We start from the raw sequence: 13443 nt of genomic DNA, 5'->3' as shown, positions 1-13443 counted from the left end.
AGTCGCTACTGCCCTTGTTGAGTGAGCCTTAAACTCCCCGGGAACGGACATCCCACTTGCCGAGTATGAGAGACTGATGGCGTCCGTGATCCATCTTGCTATGGTAGCTTTGGATGCTTTTTTCCCCTTCCGGGGACCCTGGAAACACACAAACAGAGAGGGATCCTCCCTACTCTCTCTAGTGGCTTCTAGGTAATGTGAGAGACACCTTTTTACATCTAGTGTATGTAATGTTTGTTCCTCCTTATTTTTAGGGTTGGGACAGAAGGAGGAGAGAGATATCTCTTGGGACCTGTGAAATTTTGAAGCCACTTTCGATAGATATGCTGGGTCTGTTTTTAAAATGACTCTATCCTCTAGAAATTGTGTGTAGGGAGGATTAGCTGAGAGAGCCTGTAAGTCGCTAACCCTACGGGCAGAAGTGAGGGCGACTAACAGAGCAGTTTTTAGAGATAGATTTTTCAGTGAAGCTTCGCGTAATGGTTCAAATGGAGTACTAGTCAGGGCTTTAAGGACCAAGTTTAAGTCCCATTGAGGAACAACTTTTACTGGAAGAGGCCTCGATCTTCCTGCTGCCCTAATAAATCTAGAAACCCATCTGTTTGAAGCCAAGTCAAAATTGAATAGGGCTCCCAAAGCTGCCACATGAACTTTTAGGGTACTAGTGGCTAACCCCATCTCCAACCCATTTTGTAGGAATTCTAGTATGGAAGTAAGGGGAATTTCTTTCCCTAATCTTACACCTGAAGAAGACAGAAATTTTTTCCATACCTTGCCGTATTGTTTTGTTGTAACCGGCTTCCTACTTTGTAACAGAGTTGAGATTAGCCCCGGAGAGAACCCCCTGCTCTCTAATAATTTCCTTTCAAGTGCAAGTTCTTGACTCGTGGATGACAGACTGGGCCCTGCGACAGTAGATCCTGAAGGTCTGGTAATACCCAAGGGTCGGATATTGACATCTTCCTCATCCATGAGAACCAAGGTCTCTTCGGCCAGAACGGGGCAATTAAGATGACCAGCGCCCCGTCCTCCCGAATCTTCCTCAGCACTGCTGGAATCAGAATAAGAGGAGGGAAGGCATAGACAAGATGGTCACCCCAAGATATCAGGAAAGCGTCCACAGCTACTGGGTTCCCCAGAGGAGATAGGGAGCAAAAGGAGGCTACTTTTTTGTTTAGATGGCTCGCAAAGAGATCTATTTTGGGAACACCCCATCTTTCTGTGATCTGGGTGAATATTGATCGATTTAGTTCCCATTCCCCCTGTTTTAGGCTGGACCGGCTGAGGAAGTCTGCTTTGTAATTGTCTACTCCCCTTATGTGTAGGCTTGTTATGGATAAGAGGTTGCTCTCGGCTATTTGCAGGATTGAGTCGGTCACTTCCTTAGATTTTTGGAACGGGTACCCCCCTGGTGATTTAGGTAAGATACTACCACCCGGTTGTCCAACATTACCCTTACGTGGTGAGAGTGAAGGACCCCCAAGAATTCTTGAAGGCCAAATTTTACTGCAAGGAGTTCCTTCATGTTGGAGGATTTGTTTACAAGAGATGGAGACCAAATGCCCTGGGCTACTAGGTCGCCCAGATGGGCCCCCCACCCTGAAGGGCTTGCGTCTGTAGTCAGGACTTTCGAGACCTGAATTACCCATGGGACTCCCTGGGAAAGATTTTCCTGCGATTTCCACCATGTCAGAGAGTGATTGGTGCGAGGAGATAGAGTCAACTGCCCGTCTAAATGCCCTCCTAGATGGATTTGCTCCGATAATATCTGCCATTGAAGGACTCTTGAATGTAATTGGGCCCACTGGACCGCTGGAATGCAAGAGGTCATGGAGCCTAAGAGGGACATGGCCTGACGGAGTGTTATGGAGGGGAGAGATTGGGTTCTTGAAACTAAACTTTTTAGTTTTTGTATCTTGTTCTCTGGAAGCCGACACTCCATCTTTTTGGAGTCTAGAGTGAGACCTAGGTACTCCTGGACCTGAGAAGGCATTAGCCTGGATTTCTCTATGTGTATTAGCCAACCCAACTCCTTTAAAGAATGCATCACTATTACGAGTTGATCCTCGCAATGTTGCGGGGAGGAGCCTATCACCAAGAAATCGTCCAGATATGGAACGATTAGGGTATTTTCTTCCCTGAGGTGAGCCATTACCTCTGCTATCAGCTTTGTGAAAACCCTCGGGGCTATGGCAAGGCCAAATGGTAGAGCTGAAAATTGGAAGTGATTTAGGACTCCACTGATGTGAACTGCCATCCTGAGGAACCTCTGGTGATCCTTGTGTATTGGGACGTGATAATATGCGTCCTTTAGGTCCAGGACCACCATGAAGCATTGGGGAAACAACATTTTGATAGATGATTTTATCGTTTCCATCTTGAATGCTTGAACCTCCAAGTAATCGTTTAGTTTTTTTAGATTTATAATGGTCCTGAAGGAACCGTCTGGTTTCTTCCTCAGGAATAGAGGGGAATAGTACCCTTGCCCTCTTTCTTGTGGGGGAACCTCCAGGAGTACTCCCTTTTTTACTAGCCCGATGACCTCGTTTTCCAGTGCCAGCTGTTCTTCTGACGAAGATCTTATAGATGTCATCGTAAAAGAGGGACGGGGGCATTTTTTGAATGTCAGCCTCAGACCTGATTCTATGATGTTTAGAATCCATTGACTGGAGGTAATCTTTTTCCAGGCTGGGAGAAAGATAATCTCCCTCCCACCTGGGGCGAACCTTCATTGAGAAGGCTTCTTGGTATCGCTGGGGTTTTTGTTAAAGATGAACCCCTTGTTCTTGTTCCTCTTATCCTCCCACTTTCCCTGGCCTCTCCCAGGGTTCTTACGGAAAAACCTCTTGTTCCGAAAGGGCTTCCGGTAAGAGGGGAGACCTAGAGAGGGAAAGGACTTTTTCTTGTCCCCTGCTTTTTTCAAGATATCATCTAGTGTGGAACCGAACAAAAACTCCCCTTCGCAGGGGATAGTACACAATTTTGTTTTTGTTTGTAGATCACCAGGCCAATTCTTAAGCCAGAGGGCACGCCTGGCCGCATTAGCAAATACTGCCGACCTGGCAGCTAATCTTATAGAGTCTGCCGAGGCGTCAGCCAGAAAGGCCGCAGCTCCCCTTATTACGGGTAATGTCTTCAGCATCAAGTCTCGGGAAGTTTTCCCCTTTAATTGACCCTCTAATTGATTCAACCAGATCATTAGGGAGCGAGATGTGCATGCTGCTGCCACTGCCGGTTTCAGGCCTCCTCCCGCTGACTCCCAAGAGCCCTTGAGGAAGGCATCCGCCTTCTTGTCCATAGGGTCTTTTAGGACCCCCATGTCCTCAAACGGGAGAGCGAATTTCTTTGATACTTTCGCTATTGCTACATCTAATTTGGGGGCTTTTTCCCAAAAGGAGCAGGATTCATCCTCGAAGGGGTATTTCCTTTTTGGAGTTAGGAGAGTCTTTTTCATGGGTTTTTTCCATTCCTTTTTGATTAACGCTGCAATTGTTTCATTAAGCGGAAAAGCTCTTCTCTTTTTTTGTTCTAAGCCCCCAAACAATGTCTTGTGCTGATTTTTTAGGGTGGGAGTCTACTAACCCCATAGTACTCCTCACTGCCTTTATGAGGCCATCAGTGTCCTCTAATGGGAAACAATTGTGACCTCCTGAAGAAGAAGTGGATGACGAAGATGCGGAGGAGGAGTCGGAGGATACCGAACTCGCACTATCGCTGTCGGATTTAGAGACTGGGGACGGGGACCTGTGTCTGGCCCTTCTCCGTTTTTTTCCCCTTTTAAGGGATTTAAAGGTGTCTTCCACCTGCTCTTTAATCAGGTTTTTAAGATCTGTTGCAAACCCGGCCAGGCTTTCTGATACCATCTGCTGTATGCAGGAATTACATAGCTGCTTTTCCCAGGCGAGTGGAAGATCCTCTTTACAGATGGCACAGACTTTGTACTTGGTTTTACCTACGCTTTTCCTCCCCTAAAAGAGACAAATAATAATCTTACTGTCTCTAACTTTCACGAAGATCAACTTACCACCTCCAGGACCCATAAATACCGGTTGGGAATTCTCAGCCTCTGGCTTTTTCCCCGACGCCGTGCTGGACTCCTTGCTGTGTTGAGACCTTTGGCGTTCTTTGCTGGTGTCCTGGTAACCTTTCTGCTGTCGCCTTTTTTGCTGCTGCGGCGATGCTATAGGTGGAGGTGATTCAGGCAAGGGAGATGCCGGGTCGCTCATACTGCTGCTGCTGGTCTGCGCAAAAACACTTGCTGCGCTGGCGCTGACACGACAGCTCCTGAGGCTCCTGCCAATATACTGCAGAGCCACTGGGGGGGGAAGTAAATCCTCCCATTTAAACTTTCCCGCCGCTCCCCCTTGTTTATATATATATATATATTTATTTTTTTTTTCTTCTTCTTCTGCGCCTGCGCAGTAGCGCCCGGCCGGCACGAGGAGCGCTGAAACGCCGGCGCCTGCGCAGACGCTCCTGCGTCTTGTAGAAATGCCTAAGCGTTATGTCGGGATCTATGGAGCGTCCAGACTACGGCGAGGAGCGCCGAACGCCGACGCCTGCGCAGTTGCTTCCGCGGCGCCCCGGCGTCTCGCGAGACCAGCGCAGCTCCGGGCATGCGCCGACTTTCCAAGATGGCGCCCGGAGTACAGATATGGCGCTGCTGACCGGCACCCCCGGTCCTATGCAGACCCTTATTGCGCGGCTCTGCAAGCCCGATGGCATTGCAGTGTGCAGGCTGCCGCGCGCTAGGGGAGGGCCACGCCGCACCTCCCGCAACCACAGAGGGACCCCCCTGGATGTTGCCGCTGCTGCATCTTACCTGAGGAGGTGACCGCGAACTCCTTGTCACCTCCTCCACGCACCCTTGAGGCCTACTAGCCCCCAGCGGTGGTGCCTCGGGTCACCACCCCAGCCGAGGCAGAGGGACCCCAGCTGCCTGAATCGGACTGGTTGGCCCCGGAATTCCAACGCTGACTGGTAAGTCCGTAGGTCTCCCATCAAGGACAGGAAACCAACTGATGCAGGAGAGTGGTACCGCCTTTTTATCCGTAGGTTTCCTGTCCTTGGTGGGCGGATCCCCTCTCTCCGTGGTGCCGTCATGGGCAATCAGAGAAAACGCAGGTATCATTATTTGCTGCGTTTTTTGCTGCTGAAAAGTCAAGGACATTAACATGGGCAAAGAAAAAAAAACGCACCAAATTTGCAACAAAAAAGAAAAAAAAACTGCACCTAAACCTGCATTTTTGACGCAGCTTCTTTCCTGCCAAGATTAGGTTTTGCAGCAGAAAAAAATAGCAGCAAAAACGCCCTGCGTGAACTTACTTTAAGAAGCCACGTCACAAATTAGTGGTCACCAACCTTTGAGTACAGCTGGTGCAAAAAATATAACTCACTAAGGCTACTTTCACATTAGCGTTTCGCGGAGCCGCGTCGGGCGCAGCCGCGGCGACGCATGCGTCATGCGCCCCTATATTTAACAAGGGGGCGCATGGACATGCGTTATCGTGCGTTTTGTGACGCATGCGTCTTTTTTGGCGCAAGCGTCATGGCGCACAGGACGCAGGAAGTTGCATTTTTTTTGCGTCCAAAATCATGCCAAAAAAGGACGCATGCGTCACAAAATGATGCGTTTTGCATGCGTTCTTGTTTGCGTTGTGTCGCCGACGCAGCACCGCACAACGCAAATGTGAACGTAGCCTAAGGTCATCACAGCATCCTGGGAGTTCTAGTTTCACAGCTACTGAAAAGTCATATCCTAAACAGTCAGATGTGTTATGATGCAACATTAAGTACACCTGTGCCCCCCAGAAAACATAACTCATCAGCAATAATGTAGACTTCTTATTAGTTACGCCCATAAGGCATCATCAGAGAACAAATAGAGGGTGCGGTGTCAACAGACCTTCACCGGCCCGCAGCAAATGGATGGATACAATATACCAGCTTATGACATCTAACATGTACGGTATATACCTGAATCTGTGTGATGTGCGGGATCAAGAGGGCTGGGATCATCAGTGATGGGAATACAAAACTACATCCAGCCTTTCCATAGAGAGAAGTAGCTGATTACAGGGAGCAATAGACTGCACAGTAAAAGGGGGTAAGAGGCAACCTTGTGCCCACTATACAAAGCTCATCGTATATACACGAATATACATCAGTGTGTCTACTGTACACTGTGGAGCCCAAATTCAAAAAACCTGGGACTCTAAGGGTAGGTACACACATTCAGGAGTTGGAAGCGCTTTCGACGTAGCACATGTCCACTGCGTCCAAATAGACATGCTGCAGTCTGGAAAGACGGGCCGCATATCTGTCTCTGCGGGTAAGCTGCGGGAGTCCGTGCAAGCACAGTGGGCAAGGGATTTCTTAAAATCTCATCCACTACGCTGTAACATCTGGATGCTGCACAAGTACACACATACCTCAAGATGTAAAGGAAACATGGATATAATGATTTGGAAATCTCTTCTGGCCACATTTTATTCACAACAGAACATGGATCAGAAGGTGAAAAATATTTTCCCATTTAATTTGAAATTCTGATGGCAAAAATACATAAAAAATGTGAGGACATGGTTATTAAGAGGCTGGAAGAGTGGTACTCACGAAAAACAGTCTCTCAGAAGCAAAGATGGTCAGAGGCTCACCTAAACAACTGCGTCAAAACTATGGGACGTTTTCAGAAATATGTTCCTCAACATCAAATTCAAGACTTTGAATATTCTACAAGCTACAGTACAAATCATCAAAAGACACGAAATTCTGGTGAAATTTATGTGCATAAGGGACACGACCAACAGTCATGTGTGCACAAGGCCTAAAAAGAGGAGTGGGTGCTTCACAGTCGTAGACATGGGCCAGTCCCACCTTTGAGACGTGTTGTCATCAATTTCTAAAGTACTGGTAGTTAATTTTTTCAAATGAAATTGAAAAATGGCTAATTACCTTCTGATCTGTGTTATGTTCTGTTGTGACTAAAATAAGAGATTGCCAAATTATTGCTCATAAATACCACTCAAATGTAAAGAAAACTAGAAAGCAATCAGGCCCGTCGCCGTGCCCGCCACACACACACACACCCACGCCCGTCACCGTGCCCGCCACACACACACACACAGGCCCGTCGCCGTGCCCGCCACACACACACACACCCAGGCCCGTCGCCGTGCCCGCCACACACACACACACACACCCAGGCCCGTCGCCGTGCCCGCCACACACACACACACACACACCCAGGCCCGTCGCCGTGCCCGCCACATACACACACACCCAGGCCCGTCGCCGTGCCCGCCACATACACACACACCCAGGCCCGTCGCCGTGCCCGCCACACACACACACACACACAGGCCCGTCGCCGTGCCCGCCACACACACACACACACACAGGCCCGTCGCCGTGCCCGCCACACACACACACACACACACACCCAGGCCCGTCGCCGTGCCCGCCACACACCCAGGCCCGTCGCCGTGCCCGCCACACACACACACCCAGGCCCGTCGCCGTGCCCGCCACACACACACACCCAGGCCCGTCGCCGTGCCCGCCACACACACACACCCAGGCCCGTCGCCGTGCCCGCCACACACACACACACACACACCCAGGCCCGTCGCCGTGCCCGCCACACACACACCCAGGCCCGCCACACACACACACCCAGGCCCGTCGCCGTGCCCGCCACACACACACACCCAGGCCCGTCGCCGTGCCCGCCACACACACCCATGCTTGGTACATTATTATTTATAAATCACCATTGATTCCATGGATCTGTACATGAGAAAGGGGTTACATACAAATATTACCATGAACTAATAATGACTGACTGGTACAGAGGGGAAAGGACCCTGCCCTTGCGGGCTTACATTCTACAAGATGATGAGGGAAGGAGAGGTGGCTGGGGGTTGCCCATCACACGCAAATCCATACCCACCATACACACACCTAGCTATACCTTGTACAGCGGCCACCATACGCACACCTACCTATACCTTGTACAGCGCCCACCATACGCACACCTACCTATACCTTGTACAGCGCCCACCATACGCACACCTACCTATACCTCTCATCCCTTGGCATCGCAGACTTGGCCCTATCCTGGATCTCATCATACCCAACAGACCAGACATTCAGCGTCTCCCACTCACACACCACCTCCTCACCTCGCCCCCTATCTGTCGGAGTCCCACAAGGTTCAGTCCTTGGGCCCCTGCTCTTCTCCATTTACACCTTTGGCCTGGGACAGCTCATAGAATCTCATGGCTTTCAGTATCATCTCTATGCTGATGACACACAGATCTACATTTCTGGACCAGATATCACCCCCTGACTAACCAGAATCCCCCAATGTCTGTCCACCATTTCATCCTTCTTCTCCGCTAGATTTCTGAAGTTTAACATGGACAAAACAGAATTTATCATCTTTCCCCCATCTCACGCGATCCCCCCCCTCCCCCCCCACAAACCTATCCATTACAGTAAATGGCTGCCCACTCTCCCTAGTCCCACAAGCTCGCTGCCCCGGGGTAATCTTTGACGCTGATCTCTCCTTCAAACCACATATCCAAGCCCTTTCCACTTCCTGCCGACTTCAACTCAAAAATATTTCACGAATCTGTTCATTCCTCAACCAAGAATCTGCAAAAACCCTAGTCCATGCCCTCATCATCTCGCCTTGACTACTGCAACCTCCTGCTCTGTGGCCTCCCCTCTAACACGCGTGCACCCCTCCAATCTATTCTAAACTCTGCTGCCCGACTAATCCACCTGTCCCCCCGCTATTCCCTGGCCTCTCCCCTCTGTCAATCCCTTCACTGGCTCCCCATTGCCCAGAGACTCCACTACAAAACCCTAACCATGACGTACAAAGCCATCCACAACCTGTCTCATCCATACATCTGTGACCTCGTCTCCCGGTACTTACCTACACGCAACCTCCGATCCTCACAAGATCTCCTACTCTACTCCCCTCTTCCCACAATCGTATACAAGATTTCTCTTGCGCATCACCCCTACTCTGGAACCCACTACCACAACACATCAGACTCTCGCCTACCATCGAAACCTTCAAAAAGAACCTGAAGACCCACCTCTTCCGACAAGCCTACAACCTGCAGTAACCACCGATCGACCAAACCGCTGCATGACCAGCTCTATCCTCGCCTACTGTATCCTCACCCATCCCTTGTAGATTGTGAGCCCTCGCAGGCAGGGTCCTCACTCCTCCTGTACCAGTTATGACTTGTATTGTTTAAGATTATTGTACTTGTTTTTACTATGTATACCCCTCCTCACATGTAAAGCGCCATGGAATAAATGGCGCTATAATAATAAATATTATAATTAATAATAATAATACCTCGTACAGCGCCCACCATACGCCTCGTACAGCGCCCACCATACGCACACCTGCGCCTCGTACAGCGCCCACCATACGCACACCTGCGCCTCGTACAGCGCCCACCATACGCACACCTGCGCCTCGTACAGCGCCCACCATACGCACACCTGCGCCTCGTACAGCGCCCACCATACGCACACCTGCGCCTCGTACAGCGCCCACCATACGCACACCTGCGCCTCGTACAGCGCCCACCATACGCACACCTGCGCCTCGTACAGCGCCCACCATACGCACACCTGCGCCTCGTACAGCGCCCACCATACGCACACCTGCGCCTCGTACAGCGCCCACCATACGCACACCTGCGCCTCGTACAGCGCCCACCATACGCACACCTACGCCTCGTACAGCGCCCACCATACGCACACCTACGCCTCGTACAGCGCCCACCATACGCACACCTACGCCTCGTACAGCGCCCACCATACGCACACCTACGCCTCGTACAGCGCCCACCATACGCACACCTACGCCTCGTACAGCGCCCACCATACGCACACCTACGCCTCGTACAGCGCCCACCATACGCACACCTACGCCTCGTACAGCGCCCACCATACGCACACCTACGCCTCGTACAGCGCCCACCATACGCACACCTACGCCTCGTACAGCGCCCACCATACGCACACCTACGCCTCGTACAGCGCCCACCATACGCACACCTACGCCTCGTACAGCGCCCACCATACGCACACCTACGCCTCGTACAGCGCCCACCATACGCACACCTACGCCTCGTACAGCGCCCACCATACGCACACCTACGCCTCGTACAGCGCCCACCATACGCACACCTACGCCTCGTACAGCGCCCACCATACGCACACCTACGCCTCGTACAGCGCCCACCTATGCCTTGTACAGTGCCCACCATACACACACCTACGCCTTGCACAGTGCCCACCATACACACACCTACGCCTCGTACAGCGCCCACCTATGCCTTGTACAGTGCCCACCATACGCACACCTACGCCTCGTACAGCGCCCACCTATGCCTTGTACAGTGCCCACCATACACACACCTATGCCTTACACAGTGCCCACCATACACACCTACGCCTTGCACAGTGCCCACCATACACACACCTACGCCTTGCACAGTGCCCACCATACACACACCTACGCCTTGCACAGTGCCACCATATGACAGGGCCGGTCCCCACCACACACATGACCAGCTGCGCCCACTGGAGGCGGCACACAATGGCCGGTGCGGGGACTCCTATACGAGCTCCGTGCCGGCAGGACTAGGCCGCAGCTCGCACCGGGGCAGGGCGGAGGATTACACGGGAGCCGCCCTCCTATAACGCGGCTGAGGAGCGCTGTCGGCCGCCTCCGCCCTCTCCCTCCGGCCGCGGCCCCACATTCCCCCGTCAGGGCGGGAGGCACGACGTCACAGCTGGGCCCGGCAGCGCAGGTGCCCGGGGGGCGGTGTGGCGGCCGCGGGAGCCCGGAGCACGGCGCGGGGTAACTACCTCTAGGTCGCGGCCTTTGTTCTTGAAATTCTTCAGCCGCTGGTTGTCCAGCTTGTCGTTGTCAGCCATGATGGGAGCGCCGGGGCCTCGGTGTCAGCACAAGACTCGGGGACGGAGCACGTAGCACTGTGGTTCGCTTCTCAGGGCGGGGACGAGAACGCTGGAGCTCCGCCTGTCCGGTTAGCGTCGCAGCCAGCCCGCTCTCCTGCCGCTCGTCTGGGCGGAATGCCGGTAACAAGAAAGCCTCGAACTGGTGGAAATGACTCAGCCCACAGACAGGAATCCCCGCCGCTGATTGGCTGCCCGCTGACCCTGGAGGTGCTGAATTGCGCAAGGCTTCCGGCTGTTAGTCAGTCCGCCGAGCAGAGAGGGCGCTATAGCATCTCGGGGCAGGTAAAAGAGAGGAAAGGAAAAGGGGCGTCGGGTGTGTGGTCAGAACTTCCGGAAAATCAGAGGGAGAGGGGGCGTGTCAGGGACTAGGACAGGGGGTGTGGCCTGGCACGAATGGTTTCCCTCGTGTACCAATGTCGGGGTCACTGAGGCAGTATTCACGTGACGGATAGCAAGCCAGCGGGTCACGTAACACACGCCCACTGACTCCTCCCCTTACACAAGTGTTATAAAGGTGTGTTCTGTGAAGCATGGTTACTACAGGCGTGGTCGTGAGTCTCAGCCTGGCTGTGATTGGACGTTACGGGGTCTGAGCCTGGCTGTGTGATTGGACGCCGGGTCTGAGCCTGGCTGTGTGATTGGACGTTACCGGGTCTGAGCCTGGCTGATTGGACGTTACCGGGTCTGAGCCTGGCTGTGATTGGACGTTAGGAGGTCTGAGCCCGGCTTTATTATTGGCTGGCACCAGGGTTTATATTGGCGCCGTGCACGGACTCTAGATTAGGAAGTAAAGTGATCTGATGGATTGCAGTCTTGTCATGAAAAAACAAAAAGCGAACCTGTTACCCCCAAAATGGAAGATGAGCTGCGGCCACCACCATCAGGGGCTTATGTACAGCATTCTGTAATGCATTCTGTAATGCTGTAGATAAGCCCCTGATGTATCCTGAAACATGAGAAAAAGAGGTTAGATTATACTCACCCAGGGGCGGTCCCGCTGTGGTCCGATCCGATGGGCGTCGCGGTCTTGTCCGGGGCCTCCTATCTTCAAACGATGACGTCTTCTTGTCTTCACGCTGCGGCCCCGATGTACTGATTTGCCCTGTTGAGGGCAGAGCAAAGTACTGCAGTGCGCAGGCGCTGGGCCTCTCTGACCTTTCCTGGCGCCTACGCACTGCAGTACTTTGCTCTGCCCAGGGCTGCCACTAGATATTTCGGGGCCCCATACTGGCAACATTTTCAGGGCCCCCTTGAGACTCCACCCAGGCTCCACCCCAGCCCCGCCTCCACTCTCCACCCCTCGAACTGTCCACAGTCCCACCGCTCTCTCTTGGAAAAACTCCACTTCTCACCTATCACACATTAAGGGTATGTGCACACGATGCAGATTTAGTGCAGAACTGCAGCAGATTTTTCTGCAGCAGAAACGCTGCAGAACTGCACTGTGATCACAGTACAATGTAAATCAATGTGAAAAAAAAAAAAGCTGTGCACATGGTGCAGAAAAATCTGCGCAGAAACGCTGCAGATTTCAAAGAAGTGCCTGTCACTTCTTTTGTGCAGTTCTGCAGCGTTTCTGCACCCCTCCATAATAGAAATCTGCAGGTGCGTTTTTGATGCGTTTTTGATGCGTTTTTTGTGCAGATTTGTGCTCAAAAAACGCATCAAAAACGCATCCAAAACGCACCTGCAGATTCTGCCAGGAGATGCAGATTTAGTGCAGAACTGCAGCAGATTTTTCTGCACCAAATCTGCATCGTGTGCACACAGCCTAACAGTTCCCATCACCAGATCACACATAGCCGGCAGCTTTTGTTTTGGCCAAAAGATTTTTTAAGCCGCCACCATAACACGGTATATATAGGGATAATGGTGTGCACTCAGGTCAGGGACAAGGAGGTGCTGGTAAAACAGACCATGTGGTCCAGTCAAATAGAGAAAAATTACAGCGGGAGCGCCGCTGACCCCGCATCATAACATAGGACACACAGGCCACCCTTAAAAGTGACGGCCCCTGCAACCAGCCTTCCTCCACCCGGGACACAGAGACCTAATACTGGCCCTATTACAAGGTTATGCTTTAGAGGAATTGGTCGCCCACCGTCTACTATTGCCACTCTTTTCCATTTGTAACAAAGGATCAGAGTAACCCCATGAATAAGACCCAGGAGGGTCGAAACGTTGGGTTTCTGTCTACTTGTATATTTCCGTCTGCAAAAATCTGTGGCAACCTTTTTGTTTCTTCTTTTGAATAAACCTGGCATATACCTTTTTCTGCATCATACCAGTATTGTGTGCGGTAATTTTTCTCTACCATAACACGGTAGACACTTTTGGCCGGGCCCTACTCTACTGTAACCTATTAAATATTTGTTAAAATATGCAATACAGTTTAGGTATATTTTTATTTATTTTTCAATTTTTAAA

At 51.7% G+C, this 13443-nt stretch overlaps 1 protein-coding gene across 1 annotated transcript in view; it reads right to left on the bottom strand.

Annotated features, from left to right (window-relative positions):
- The window catches only part of KPNA4 (karyopherin subunit alpha 4), a 49442-nt gene extending 38167 nt beyond the window's left edge, over window positions 1-11275 (bottom strand). The window contains exon 1 of the mRNA XM_069727411.1: window positions 10906-11275. Within this exon, the coding sequence (XP_069583512.1) occupies window positions 10906-10974 (69 nt within the window). The 5' untranslated portion in view covers window positions 10975-11275. The remainder of the gene's footprint in view (window positions 1-10905) is intronic.
- Window positions 11276-13443: the final 2168 nt, after the last annotated feature.

Source organism: Ranitomeya imitator, chromosome 5 (genome assembly GCF_032444005.1).
Source record: "Ranitomeya imitator isolate aRanImi1 chromosome 5, aRanImi1.pri, whole genome shotgun sequence".
Taxonomy (NCBI): Eukaryota; Metazoa; Chordata; class Amphibia; order Anura; family Dendrobatidae; genus Ranitomeya; species Ranitomeya imitator.
The sequence above is the reverse complement of the archived record's forward strand: the minus strand, read 5'-3'. Positions and strand labels throughout refer to the sequence as shown.